The sequence below is a fragment of the Ceratotherium simum genome, chromosome 26 (genome assembly GCF_057802395.1).
Source record: "Ceratotherium simum simum isolate JZ-2026a chromosome 26, ASM5780239v1, whole genome shotgun sequence".
NCBI lineage: Eukaryota > Metazoa > Chordata > Mammalia > Perissodactyla > Rhinocerotidae > Ceratotherium > Ceratotherium simum.
Window position 1 is genome coordinate 17577181 of NC_141925.1, and position 15627 is coordinate 17592807.

General features: G+C 37.0%; 1 protein-coding gene across 1 annotated transcript in view; it reads right to left on the reverse strand.

Moving 5' to 3' along the window:
- Window positions 1-15627, reverse strand: part of LOC106800148 (phospholipid-transporting ATPase ABCA3-like) — a 204275-nt gene that overhangs the window by 98711 nt on the left and 89937 nt on the right. The window contains 2 exon segments of the mRNA XM_087417083.1: window positions 1708-1806; window positions 13145-13295. Coding sequence (XP_087273209.1) covers window positions 1708-1806; window positions 13145-13295 — 250 coding nt within the window.

Genomic DNA, 15627 nt, shown 5'->3' on the forward strand with positions numbered 1-15627 from the left:
ACAAGTGTTGGTGAGGATGTGGAGAAATTGGAACATTTGTGGAAACTGGAACCATTGGTGGGAATGTAAAATGGTACAGCTGCTGTGGAAAACAGTATGACATTTGTGAAATATTAAAAATACAATTACCATATGATCCAGCAATTCTACTTCTGGGTATATTCTAAAAAGAATTGAAAGCAGGGTCTCAAAGAGATATTTGTACACACATGTTCACAGTAGCATTATTCACAATAGCTAAAACATGGAAGCAACCCTATGTCCATCGACTGATGAATGGATGAGCAAAATGTGGTATATATACACAATGGAATATTATTCAATCTTAAAAAGGAAGAAAATTCTGCAGTATGCTACAACACGGATGAACTTTGAGGACATCAAGCTAAGTGGAATAAGCCAGTGACAAAAAGACAAATGCTGTATAAAATCCATATACTTACAGTAGTAAAAATCATAAAGACAGAAAGTGTAATGGTGGTTGCCAGGGGTAAAGGGTGTGGAGAATGGGGAGTTATTGTTTAATAGGTATAGATTTTCAGTTTTACAAGATTAAAAGAGTTATAGGGATGGATATTGGTGAGGGTTGCACAACAATATGAAAGTATTTAATACCACTGAGCTGTATACTTAAAAATATTCAAGATAGTAAATCTCATGTTATGTGTATTTTACCACAATAAAAAATGGAGAAAAAAGGTAGGAAAGGAGATTCTGTGGCAAACATTGACAACAACCCCTAAGAGAGACAGCCTAGGTAGGTTTTAAAACCTCCTGGTCCAAGGTTTTAACCTGTAATTCCTAGCGGCAGGTAGAGCATCTATTGTGGAGATAATGGCTTTAAATAATATTAATTAATTCATTTATTCATCCAAGAACATTTCTGAGTATCTATTATGTGACAGACATTGTCTGAGGCCCCAAGTACAGTCATTGAACAAAACAGACATGGTCCCTGCCCTTATGGAGCTTGTTCTAATTGTGGTTACAAAGTAACTTGCTCATTTGATTGAAGGGCAAGAGGCCATTTCTTTTTATAAGTTATTCTTATTATAATTTATTTGTTATTATAAATTAATGAGTGGCTTTTTAATTTATATACTTTGGTATTTTGTGAACTTAACTCATGTGAATAAATTACCCCAAATTAACTTTGAGACACTCACAATATTAAATCCTGAGTATAAGAGAATGAAGTCTAGACCTAGCTCTGTCATAATCTTATCAGAGAAAGGACATTTTGTGAAACCTTTTGACAGCTACTATCTGACTTTGCCTAGAGACAGCCTGAATTCCCCAGGGATTTTCATTTTGAACTATTTCACAGTGCAAGAAACCAACCATGTACAAATTAAATAAATTATGGAAACATTGTTAGGTCAAAGCTTTAAAGTCATTTCTAGTATAGACTCCAAGTTAGAACTAGAACTTTTCCTATGATGACACAGATTGATTCGTTTTTTTTTTCTTGACTAACTCTTAAAACTTCTACCACAAAAAGACACACGCATCTAGGCCCAAGCTCAAGATCTTTACATATTCTCAGCTGAATATATAGAAGTACATTAGCATAAAATATTAACATATTTGAAAAAATCCGTAACAGTGATTACTTTACTCCAATGCAAAGAGGGTAGGGTTTGCTCTCAAACTGATGCAGGATTTTATGGGTGGAAGTTTTTATTTTTTAAGGTCATTATTACTCACTTAAGGAAGACTTCTTCCATGGTAGTGATTGAAGCACCAAGGCTGGCAATGCCCAACTCCTTTTGTTTCTTTTCCAGATCATTAAACAGAGCTTCAAACCTGGAAGGAGAGGAGGAAGAGGAAAAGAAAGTACCAGCACTAGTCTAGATCCATTTCTCTTTTTTTAAAAATTTTTTGTTTATTGCAGTAACATTGGTTTATAACATTGCATAAATTTCAGGTGTACATCATTATACTTCTATTTCTGCATAGATTACATCATGTTCACCACCCAGATACTAATTACAACCCATCTCCTTTTTTTTAGCTCATTTTATTTCCAATTGTATTCTTCCCTATTGTTTTCTTAAAATTTTTTTATTGTGGTAAAAAATATAAAACACTAAATTTATCATTTTATCATTTTAAGGGTACAGTTCAAGCAGCATCAAGCACATTCACAACGTTGTGCAACCATCATCACCATCCATATCCAGAATTTATTACGATCCCAAACTAAAACTCTGTACCCATTAAACAATAATTCTCTATGCCTTCCTTCCCTCAACTTCACTTTTACTTTCTGTCTCTATGAATATGCCTATTCTATGTGCCTGATATAAGGTGGAATCACACAATATTTGTCCTTTTGTGTCGGGCTTATTTCACTTAACATAATTCTTTCTAGGTTCATTCATGTTGTAGCATATATCAGAATTTCATTCCTTTTTAAGGCTGAATAATACTTATTGCATGGATATAGAACGTGCTGCTTATCAATCACTCGTCAATGGACCTTTGAGTTGTTTCCACCTTTTGGATATTGTGAATAATGCTGCTATGAACATCGGTGTACCAACATCTGTTCGAGTTCCTGCTTTCAATTATTTTGGGTATATACCTAGAAGTGGAATTGCTGGATCATATGATAATTCTACGTTCAACTTTTTGAGGAACTGTCATACTGTTTTCTACAGCAGATGCGCCATTTTACATTCCCAATAGCAATGCACAGGCTTACAATTTCTCCACATTCTTACCAACATTTGTTATTTTTTGTGTTTTTGATTTGCATTTTCCTAATGAGTAGTGATGTTGAGTATCTTTTCATGTGCTTATTGGCAATTTGTACATCTTAGAAGAAATGTCTATTCAAGTTCTTTGCCCATTTTTGACTTAGGTTGTTGGGTTTTTTTGTTAGATGAATTTTCAATATCATTTTGTTCCACAATAATTTCTGGTTAGCCATGGGAAAAATGTTTAGTAGATCACTATTCACTGTAATGCTTATTGTGAAACAAATGAAAATAAGGAAGATACATATACCTTAGCAAATTTTTCCCCACTATAACTTTATCTTTGATACAAATTCGTTTGTTCTAAAAAAATTATTAATTTATTTTCTGTAAGTGTTGAGGACTATAGCTAGTTAATAAAAGTTAATTTATTCACATGTGGTTCCTACATCAAATGGAAAATAGTTCTCCAATTACACGAGGCATAAATCACTAAATGACAGAAAACAGAGGTACTGAAGTAGAAGCTGGGCACTGAGACAGAAAGATTTAATTAAATAGCTACGTGAGTTGTAAGGGAATTTTGCTAATTGTGGTGTAGTTACATCAAAGATTCTAAAGAATAATTTTACTGAAAAGAATTAACATTGTTTTAGATTCAAAAGATCTTCTCCAGAAACCCATCGACTTCTTAAACTCATCTCTCATTCCTAGCGAGGAACTATCAAGCCTATGTGTGATAACCCTCAGAGATGATGAACTCAAAACTCTTCATCTTCTAAACTTTCTCCATATTTTAGGTTGAATTCCATTTCCATCTAACATTACCTAGCTTTGATTACTGGTTCTACTCTTACCCCTAAGTTCAATCTGACCCCTCTTCCTATGACAACTCTTCATGTATCTAAAGGTCATTTTCCTCTTTCTATTGAATTTTCTCAATAAGATCCCTCCTGCACATGATTTTCACCCATATTCAAGATTCTAGGAGGAGGAAGTCAAGATGGTGGCGTAGGCAGACTCTGAACTCACCAGCTCCCCCGGACACAGCCAATTTACAACTACTCGTGGAAAAATTACCCCTGAGACAGAACTGAAAACTGGATAAGAGGAACTCCTGCAAAAACGGACAATCCTAACTGAGGTAGAAGAGGCAGAAACTCCCTTCTGGAGAGGAAAAACGCCGCCGCCTTCACAAGCCGCAGCGCCTCATGGCCGCCGGGAGCAGCCCACAGGTATGCAGCCCTCCCTGGAGGTGTGGGGCCCTGAGCTGGGGAGCGCCCCTGCTGTGGGCATTTTGTGGACCCAGCACAATCGAGACGAGTGGCATAATATCTGACTTTGCTGCTACAAAAACATTGAGGAATACCCCCAGAAAAGCTGGTTCACAAAGAAATTAAAACTGACTCTTAAAGGGCCCACGCGCAAACTCACCTGTTTCAGAAAGCATCCTAAAAACACCAGAAAGAAAGATGCACAGTGCTTTGGTGAAAAGAGACTCACCTGATAGGCCCTGTGTGCATCTCGGTGAGAGGTGAGACCTCTCCAAGGACTGGGACATTGGCGGCGGCCATTGTTGTGGCCCGGTGTGGGCGTGCTGACACAGACGCCATTGGAGTTCTCCCTGGGGCCTGCTAGCCCAGGGTCTGCCCCACCCGCTAGAGCACCGATTTAATCCAGCTCAGCCAGGGCAGGCAGCCCACCCTAGAGACTGGCCCCACCCAACAACAAGCCCTCAGGCAACTTGTGGGCCTGCATAGATTGGTGACTGGATTCTCTGCTACCTGGCAATGGAGCCGACTTCAGCGGGGCAGGACGTGCACAAGGAGCAGGTGGAGAGTGTGGGGCAGTGGCAGAGTGTGTGGGGCTCCCACCGTGAAGAGACTGGGTCCACTTCGGGAGGTCAGGGAGCGCACACGGGGCAGGACTGTGTTGACTGTGTGTGTGGACCTGTGGGCGGCAGGGCTTGTCAGCTGCAGAAGACTTGTGCTTCTCAAAGACCCACATAGGGGGTTTGCCACACCTTCCAAAGCCTGAAACAATTGGGTGCTCCTGTGCCTGAGGCCAGCCCCACCCAGCTGCAATCCTCAGAGAGCTGACAAGAGACCTAAAGTCTGGAGGCTTATAGCAATTGTAAGGCCCTGAGCCTAACAACCTGCCATGCTGGGGGCCTACTCACTTAAAAGAAATACTGCAACACAAATGTGGTATTAGAACTTGCAGCCAACTGTGCTGGGGGTCCCCACGTCTGATAAAGAGACTGAAGGGCCCACAACAACTACAAGCAGCTGAGCATTACAACAGCTGGCTAGGAGCATAACTCAGCCTCCCTGGGTGCCTACAGGGAGAGAAAACAGGCCACAACAGAAGGACACACGTAGCCCACAACAGAAGGACACACGTAGCCCACATAGGGGTCACCCCTGGAACATTGAGAACTGAGGGAAGCACAATGCAGGCCTCCGAAGCCATCACTTACATAAGGTCACCTATCCAAGAGCAGAAGACGTAGCTGACCTACCTAATACATAGTCACAAGCACAGGGAAAGAGGCAAAATGAGGATGCAAAGGAATACATTCCAAGTAAGGGAACAGGACAAAACCCCAGAAAAGGAACTAAGTGAAACAGAAATGAGCAACCTACCTGACAGAGAGTTCAAACTTAGAGTGTGAAGGATGCTCACTGATGTGGGGAGAAGAATAGATGAACTCAGTGAGAATGTCAACAAAGAAATGGAAGATATAAAAAAGAACCAATCAGAAATGAAGAATACAATACTGGAAATGAAAAATTCACTAGAGGGACTCAAAAGGAGAGTAGAGGATACAGAAAAACGGATCTGTGAGCTGGACAAAAGACTAGAAGAAATTACCCAAGCTGAACAGGTAAAAGAGAAAAGAATTAAAAAGAGTGAGGACAGTCTAAGGGACCTCTGGGACAACATCAAACGCACTAACATCCATGTTATAGGTGTCCCGGAAGGAGAAGAGTGAGACAAAGGGGCAGAGAATCTATTTCAAGAAATAATAGATGAAAACTTCCCTAACCTAAGGAAGGAAACAGACATCCAGGCACAGGAAGCACAGAGAGCCCCAAACATGATAAATCCAAAGATTGCCACACCAAGACACATCATAATCCAAATGTCCAGAATTGGAGAGAAAGAGAGAATCCTAAAAGCTGCAAGAGAAAGACAAGTTACATACAAAGGAAGCCCCATAAGGCTATCAGCTGACTTCTCAGCAGAAACCTTACAGGCTAGAAGAGAGTGGCATGGTATATTTAAAGTGCTAAAAGGAAAAACTTACAGCCAAGAATACTCTACCCAGCAAGGTTATCATTCAGATGGAAGGAGAGATCAAAAATTTCCCAGACAAGCAAAAATTAAAGGAGTTTGTCACCAAGAAACCAGTGCTACAAGAAATGTTAAAGGGGCTGATTTAAGGGGAAGAGAGAAGACAACAAATAGGAAAAATTATCTATTTCCATGATAAGAGGGTAATGGATACAAATGCACAAAAAAGAGGTTAGATATGATATCAAAAACATAAAAGGAGGGAGGAGGGGAGTTAAAGAGTACAGCTTTCAGACAGAGGTCAAACTAAAGAGACCATCAATTCTGTATAGAAGAAGAAAGGAACAGAGAAGGACTACTAAAACACTGAGGAAAAAAAGTTAAAAAATGGCAGTAAGTACATACTTATCAATAGCTACTTTAAACGTCACTGGAGTAAATGCTCCAATTAAAAGGCATAGGGTGGCTGATTGGATAAAAAAACAAGACCCATATATATGCTGCATACAAGAGACACACTTCAGACCTAAATACACTTACAAACTGAAAGTGAAGGGATGGAAAAAGATACTCCATGCAAATGGCAATGAAAAGAAAGCTGGGGTAGCAGTACTCATATCAGACAAAATAGACTTTAAAACAAAAACTGTAAAAAGAGACAAAGAAGAGCATTACATAATGATCAAGGGAACAATCCAACAAGAGGATATAACCCTTGTAAATATCTGTGCACCCAATGTAGATGCACCTAAATATATAAAGCAATTATTAACAGACATAAAAACAGAAATAGACAGTAACACAATAATAGTAGGGGACTTTAACACTCCACTTACACCAACGGATAGATCCTCCAAACAGAAGATCAATAAGGAAACATTGGCCTTAAATGATACACTAGAACAGATGGACCTAGTAGATATATACAGAGCATTCCATCCAAAAACCGAAGAATACACGTTCTTTTCAAATGCACATGGAACATTCCCCAGGATTGATCACATATTAGGCCACAAAACAAGTCTCCATAAATTTAAGAAGATTGAAATAATACCAAGCATCTTTTCTGACCACAATGGTATGAAACTAGAAATCAACTATAGGAAGAAAATCAGAAAAGCCACAAATACGTGGAGATTAAACAAAATGCTACTGAACAACGACTGGGTCAATGAAGAAATCAAAGAAGAAATCAAAAAATACCTGGAGACAAATGAAAATGAAAATACGACATGCCAGAATTTATGGGATACAGCAAAAGTGGTTCTAAGAGGGAAGTTTATAGCAATACAAGCCTATCTCAACAAACAAGAAAAATCTCAAATAAACAATCTAACAATGCACCTAAAGGAAATGGAAAAAGAAGAACAAACAAAGCCCAAAATCAGTAGAAGAAGGGAAATAATAAAAATCAGAGCAGAAATAAATCAAATGGAGACCAAAAAACAATAGAAAAAATTAATAAAACCAAGAGCTGATTCTTTGAAAAGATCAACAAAATTGACAAACCTTTAGCTAGACTCACCAAGAAAAAAAGAGAGAAGGCACAAATAAGTAAAATCAGAAATGAAAGAGGAGAAATTACAACAGACACCTCAGAAATACAAAAGATTATAAGAGAATACTATGAAAAGCTATGCCAACCAATTCGACAATCTGGAAGAAATGGATAAATTCTTAGAATCATACAACCTTCCAAAACTGGATCAAGAAGAAGTAGAGAATTTGAATAGACCAATCACCAGTAAGGAGATCGAAACAGTAATCAAAAACCTCCCCAAAAATAAAAGTCCAGGACCTGATGGCTTCCCTGGTGAATTCTACCAATCATTCAAAGAAGAATTAATACCTATCCTTCTCAAACTCTTCCAAAAAATTGAGGAGGGGGGGAAGCTCCCTAACTCATTCTATAAAGCCAACATTACCCTGATACCAAAACCAGACAAGGACAACACAAAAAAAAGAAAACTACAGGCCAATATCATTAATGAACATTGATGCAAAAATCCTCAACAAAATACTAGCAAATCGCATACAATACGTTAAAAAGTTTATACACCATGATCAAGTGGGATTTATTCCAGGTATGCAGGGATGGTTTAATATTCGCAAATCAATCAACGTGATACACCACATTAATAAAATGAAGAATAAAAATCACATGATCATCTCAATAGATGCAGAGAAAACATTTGACAAGATACAGCATCCATTTATGATAAAAACTGAATAAAATGGGTATAGAAGGAAAGTACCTCAACATAATAAAGGCCATATATGAGAAACCCACAGCTAATATCATCCTCAATGGTGAAAAACTGAAAGGTATCCCTCTAAGAACAGGAACCAGACAAGGAGACCGACTGTCACCACTCCTATTTAACATAGTACTGGAAATCCTAGCCAGCGTAATCAGCCAAGAGAAAGAAATAAAGGCGATCCAAATTGGAAAGGAAGAAGTGAAACTGTCACTATTTGCAGATGACATGATTTTATATATAGAAAACCCTAAAGAATCCACCAGAAAACTTTTAGAAGTAATAAACGAATATGGTAAAGTTGCAGGATACAAAATCAACATACAAAAATCAGTTGCATTTCTGTACACTAACAACGAAGTAGCAGAAAGAGAAATTAAGAATACCATCCCATTTACAATTGCAACAAAAAGAATAAAATACCTAGGAATAAACTTAACCAAAGAGGTGAAAGAGCTGTTCACGAAAACTATAAAATATTGCTGAAAGAAATTGAAGAAGACACAAAGAAATGGAAAGATATTCCGTGCTCTTGGATTGGAAGAATTAACATAGTTAAGATGTCCATACTTCCTAAAGCCATCTATAGATTCAATGCAATCCCTATCAAAGTTCCAACAACACTTTTCACAGAAATAGCACAAAGAATCCAAAAATTTATTTGGAACAACAAAACACCCTGAATAAGTAAAGGAATCCTGAGAAAAAAGAACAAAGCCGGAGGTATCACACTCCCTGATTTCAAAATATACTACAAAGCTATAGTAACCAAAACAGCATGCTACTGGCACAAAAACAGACACACAGATCAATGGAATAGAATCGAAAGCCCAGAAATAAACCCACACATCTATGGACAGCTAATCTTTGACAAAGGAGCCAAGAACATACAATGGAGAAAAGAAAGTCTCTTCAACAAATGATGTTGGGAAAACTGGACAGCCACATGCAAAAAATGAAAGTAGACCCTTACCTTACACCATACACAAAAATTAATTCAAAATGGATTAAAGACTTGAATGTAAGACATGAAACTATGAAACTTCTAGAGAAAACATAGGCAGCATGCTCTTCGACATCGGTCTTAGCAACACATTTTCAAGCACCATGTCTGACTGGGCAAGAGAAACAATAGAAAAACTAAACAAATGGGACTACATCAAACTAAAAAGCTTTTGCACAGCAAAGGAAACCACCAACAAAATGAAAAGACAACCTAACAATTGGGAGAAGATATTTGCAAACCATACATCTGATAAGGGCTTAATCTCCAAAATATACAAAGAACTGATGCATCTCAACAACAAAAAACTACCAACCCAGTTAAAAAATGGGCAAAAGACCTGAACAGACATTTCTCCAAAGAAGATATACAGATGGCCAACAGACACATGAAAAGATGTTCAAAATCATTAACTATCAGGGAAATGCAAATCAAAACTACAATGAGATATCACCTCACGCCCGTCAGAATGGCTATAATTAACAAGACAGGAAACAACATGTGTTGGAGAGGATGTGGAGAGAAGGGAACTCTCATACACTGCTGGTGGGAGTGCAAACTGGTGCAGCCACTATGGAAAACAGTATGCAGATTCCTCAAAAAATCAAGGATAGAACTACCATATGATCCAGCTATTCCACTGTTGGGTATTTATCCAAAGAACTTGAAAACACCAATGCGTAAAGATACATGCACCCCTGTGTTCATTGCAGCGTTATTCACAATAGCCAAGACTTGGAAGCAACCTAAGAGCCCATCAAGGGACGAATGGATAAAGAAGATGTGGTATATATACACAATGGAATACTACTGAGCCATAAGAAACGATGAAATCCAGCCATTTGTGACAACATGGATGGACATTGAGGGTATTATGCAAAGTGAAATAAGTCAGAGGGAGAAGGTCAAATACCGTATGATTTCCTTCATTAAGTAGTAGATAATAACAACAATAAACAAACACATAGAGACAGAGATTGGATTGGTGATTACCAGAGGGGAAGGGGGGAGGGAGGAGGGTGAAAGGGATAATTTGGCACATGTGTGTGGTGATGGATTGTAATTAGTATTTGTGTGGTGAACATGATGTAATCTATGCAGAAATAGAAGTATAACCTCAATTTTTTGGAAGAGTTTGAGAAGGATAGGTATTAAGTCTTCTTTGAATGTTTGGTAGAATTCACCAGGGAAGCCGTCTGGTCCTGGACTTTTATTTTTGGGAGAGGGGAAGGGGGGAGGGTGGAGGGTGAAAGGGATAATTCGGTACATGTGTGTGGTGATGGGTTGTAATTAGTATTTTGGTGGTGAACATGATGTAGTCCATGCAGAAATAGAAGTACAGTGATGTACACCTGAAATTTTTGCAATGTTATAAACCAATGTTACTGCAATAAACAAATAAGCTAAAAAAAAAAAAATCATGGCACCCCTGTTACAATGACTAAAATAAAAAAATATACTGATAAAAAAAAAAGAAATAGAAGTATAATGATGTACACCTGAAATTTATACAATGTTATAAACCAATGTTACTGCAATAAACAAAAAATTTAAAAAAAAAGATTCTATATATTCTGTTAAGGATTATTGTACAATCATAATAAGATTATTCCTGTGATGTTTTCGACTGATTTTGGTATCATGGTAATACTGGCCTTATAAAACAAGTTAGGAAATGTTCTTTTTTCTCTTATTTTCTAGAAAAGTTTGTGTAGAATTGGTATTTTTTCTTCTTTAAGTGTTTGGTAGAATTCATCAGTGAAGCCATCTGGTCCTGGAGTTTTCTCTGTGACAATGTTTTAAAATACAAATTCACTTTCCTTAATAAGTAAAAAAGTTTTCAAGTTATATATTTCTTCCTGAGTCAGTTTTGGTAATTTGTGTCTTTCAAAGAATTTTTTTCCATTTTGTCTAAGGTGTCAAATCTATTGGCATAGAGCTGTTTATAATATTCTCCTATTATTAATATATTATCTGTAGAATATATAGTGATATCATCTCACTCATTCCAAATATAGGTAATTTGTGTCTTTTCTCTTTTCCTTTCTGATCAGTACGACTGAAGTTTCACTGAATGCATTGGTCTTCTCAAAGAACCAGCTTACAACTTTGTTTAAAAACCTCAAGTTCACTTTTGTTATCCCCATTCTATAGATTAAAATATTGATTTGTGGGGTTATGAGTATTTTTTCTAAGTCTCTTATTCATTTTTTTTCATGTAAACACACATGTGTAAAGCATTTAGAGCTGTGCACAGCACAAAGCAAATGAACGATTAATTAAGCTATCAAAGTCCTGGCAATAACCAAAAACTCCTTGTCATTTTATTCTTTTCCTACTATAGTGAACTATTCTGTGAATTAAATGGGCTATAGACATTTTATTCTGGTTTTTTTTTCTCTCTTTCAATAGTTGGTTTAAAATTATCTTGTTAAAGAAATTTTCATTCTGAACAAACATATTCTTCCCCACCTTCATGATTTGCATCCTATGCTGTGCTAGATCCACTGTCCATGGCCCAGAAATCCACATCTAACATGTTATTAACCTGTGTGACTAGTTTTCATTTTTCAGAGACTCTTCTTTCTCTCTTCCATGCCCAAAATATTTAATAGGAAGACGTGATGAAAATATTACCTTTTTCTAAATCCTTACATTTCCTATTTTAGACTTAATATTAATGATATAGTCATTATTCTTGGTTTCTTCTGATAATGTCATTTGTGTACATCTGCTATGGGATGGGCAGATGTTTTGATAAGTTTAAGCAGCTTCTCTAACATGTTTCTTTCAGAGACACCCTGCATTTCCAGATTTATAATCACCATACTGTGCTAAAAGTACCCAACAAAACATCTGTCGTCTAACTCTGTTGAACGAATGTTCATATAATTGATGTCCAGTTGCAGTTTCTTTCATTTCCCTGACTCTCTCTCACATGACTAGGGTCTAGGTCCCCCCTAGCTGTCTCAATATTGTTCCATGCTCATGCTTTTCAAGAAGGTTCAGATTTACTCTCTGAATGAATATAGCTCCCATGGAGCATTTCCTCTTCCTTTTATTCCTCTTCTAGGGAACATTTATTTTCATCTCTCTTCATTTATTAGAATCTTGGTTGCCGGACTCTTGTGTGTTATTTCCTTCATTCTATCCAGGAACTCTGTATCAGATGGAAATGTAGAGCGATGTCCTACAAGTCCGTCTTGTGTATGGCAAATCTCTTCTTGTGTACGGCAAATCACCTTCCATCTATGGGATATCTAGGTAGTAATAACTTCAGAAAAGATGAAAATGGCACACTCCCTGAAGGTCAATGATGAGTACTCTTAGTTTCCACTTCTCTTAGCTAGGATGGGAATCCCAGGTACCCAGGTACAATTATCATCCCTGCGTCTCCCCTCTATAATTAATTTGGCTAACTACTGAGGTCAAAATCCCTGTTTCCTCTTTGTCCTTGTCATCCTTGTTCCAAGAGTTGCCATTTAAACTACTTTTTTCTTTCATCATCTTAAGATTTCCCTGGGCTTTACTCACTATACATAAAATTTATACACTACAAACATCTTCCCTATTAACACTAGGAAGCTATATAGCCACTAGGTTGCAAACCTCCCTCCAAAAAAAAAAAAAAGAAAGAAAAATATCCAACAAGCCTTGAATGAACTTGAACTTATGAGGCAATCCTCTGTTCAGTGAGAGAAAGCTTCAGCTGTGAAATTCTCAACTCTAGTTGGCAAATGACAGCTAAAACTAGAGATCTGGCTTGTTAGCAAAATACTACTCACTAAATAGTACTTTTTACTATTACTACTTGCTAAACCTGGAAAACTAAAAATGATTTCTGGTCACTCAATCCATCTATCTAGAACTCTCTGAATCTATACCTGTGTGTATACTCTTTGGGTAGGATAAATGATAATTCAGTTCCAATACAGTTCTCCAAAGTGGCATCTGGAATATGAGACTGAATCATTGCAGAGATCTTCTCAACATCACAATGTGGTTCCCTCTCCAGGACTATATGATATCCAGCACCTGAGAGAAACCATTTAGAAGACCAAATAAAGCAGTTTTGTACTTTTACATTTCCTTGTAAGACCAAATTAGGCTCTCTATTGTTCAGGTTACCTAGGTCCACAAGGAAGAAGACATGGTATGTCACAAGACAAGGCTAACACCTAAAACTTCCAAATGCTGCTCCAAGAACCAAGATATTGAGTAAATAGCAACTTCCTCTATAATTTCAATAATTTTCTTAGTGAACAATAATAACTTAGTGTATACAACCAGATAGAGATGATATATGAAGAAAGGCCCTTGTAATTTGGCTACTTATTATTTTTGAAACTGTAATCTTGATAAATATTCATTTATTATCGTTGGTTGCCCACTGTGTATCAGGCATTAATCTAGGCCCTGGGGATTGAGCAGTGAACAAAGCAGATAGATATTCCTGCCCTCCTAAGAGCTACTTTCTAATCAAAGAAGACAGAAAATAATACAGAGGAATAGGTTAAAATATATATTGTGCTAGAAAAAAACAAAGCAGAGAAGGGAGACATGAAATGTTGAAGGAAGGTTGTTAAGGTTTAGACAGAGATTCATGGAAAGCTTAACTGAGAATATAATTTTTGATTAGAGACCTTAAAGAAATCAGAGAATTATTATACCTAATTAATGCTTTGCCTATATAGAGAAATTCTTTTCTGAAATTGGAGGAAAATATCATTGCTTTTAAATACATGCATTTCAAATGGTCATTGTATTTGCACTTATGTCTTTTATTAAGATTTTTAAAATGTGAATAACAGGTCTTAAGCATAGATCTCTTAGCTGATAATCTGGTTTATTTACCTGGCTTATAGTAGGGAAGACACTCACCCATTTTACAAATGAGGCAACTAACATCCAGAGGATGAAGTGACTTATCTATTATTTACTAGCTATAGGAACCAAAACTACTTTTGGTTTACTTACAAAAGAATATGTAAATTATTTTTCATTTCTCAGGAATCATGACACAATAAACTTCTCAATTGTCTTGTCTTCTTAAGACTCTAATCAATAGAAAATGCCTCCTTTTGCAGAGAGGCAAGGTACTTAGTGAGAGCTGAATGCTGATACCAACATGGAATTTCCTATGCCATCAAAGAAGCAAACATAAATCCTAAGCTTTTGATTAAAATGTAAGAAGTCCAGTTTAAGCATATTTAAAGTTTAGCATCTATAAGAAGGGACCTGAATGTCCCAAAGTATTACACCTTTTAAAATATCTACTTACATATTATGTACCATTTTACCAATAATTAGTAACATTAATGAATGCTATTAGAAATTATTAGAAGTGATTTAGTTATCAAAAGCATAGCTGTTTAAATCATGTGGCTCATAACCCAGGCACACCCAATTCTGATGGCATGAATCTAATTTTGGATGTAGAACCCCTTACAAGTCAATTGTACAAACTCAAACCTGTAAGGTGAATAAACTTTGAACAACTGAATGGGTATATAAATATGACTTGAAATAAATTTTTGATATATCTGGGCCCCAGTTTTGTATTCTATAAAATAGAGTTCTTGTTTGAATATTAAATATGATATATAAAGTGGATACCATAGTAACCAGTATAGACAAAACAATTAATGTGTTGAATGAACTTAATTAATAATTAATGAGTTGAATGAACTGAAATACTGAATAAATGAATGATGAAGCAATTCATCCTTAATTATCTCCATCTACATTTATACTCTCCAATTTTAGATTTCTATTACTGCAATTTTGGCCTTCAATAATTCACTGTTTGATGTTTAAGTTTTATCTCCTAAAAAACCCACGTACTTATCAAAGTCAAGGATGCCGGCCCTGTGGTGTAGTGGTTCAGTGCGTGCACTCTGCTGCTGGCAGCCAGGGTTCTGATCCTGGGCACGCACCGATGCACCACTTGTCAGGCCATGCTGTGCCGGCGTCCCATATAAAGTAGAGGAAGATGGGCACAGATGTTAGCCCACAGCCAGTCTTCCTCAGCAAAAAACAGGAGGATTGGCATGGATGTTAGCTCAGGGGCTGATCTTCCTCACACACACACACACACACAAAGTCAAGGACTGTTTTATTCCACTTAAATGATTCTTTCATTCTGCACTACATCCTTAGTGTCAATTGCCACATTCTAGAGTTATCTCATCACACTGGGGATTTGATATTGGTTTGGCAAACGAGAAACTAGGATAAGAGATGATTGATTTCTCTACTTCCTCTCCTCATCAACCAATCAATTAATTACTCAACAAAATCAACTATTTGGAGGCAAACTGCATTCCAAGGACAAAGAAAAATGTCAGTAGCAGGGCCTTTGTAGGTT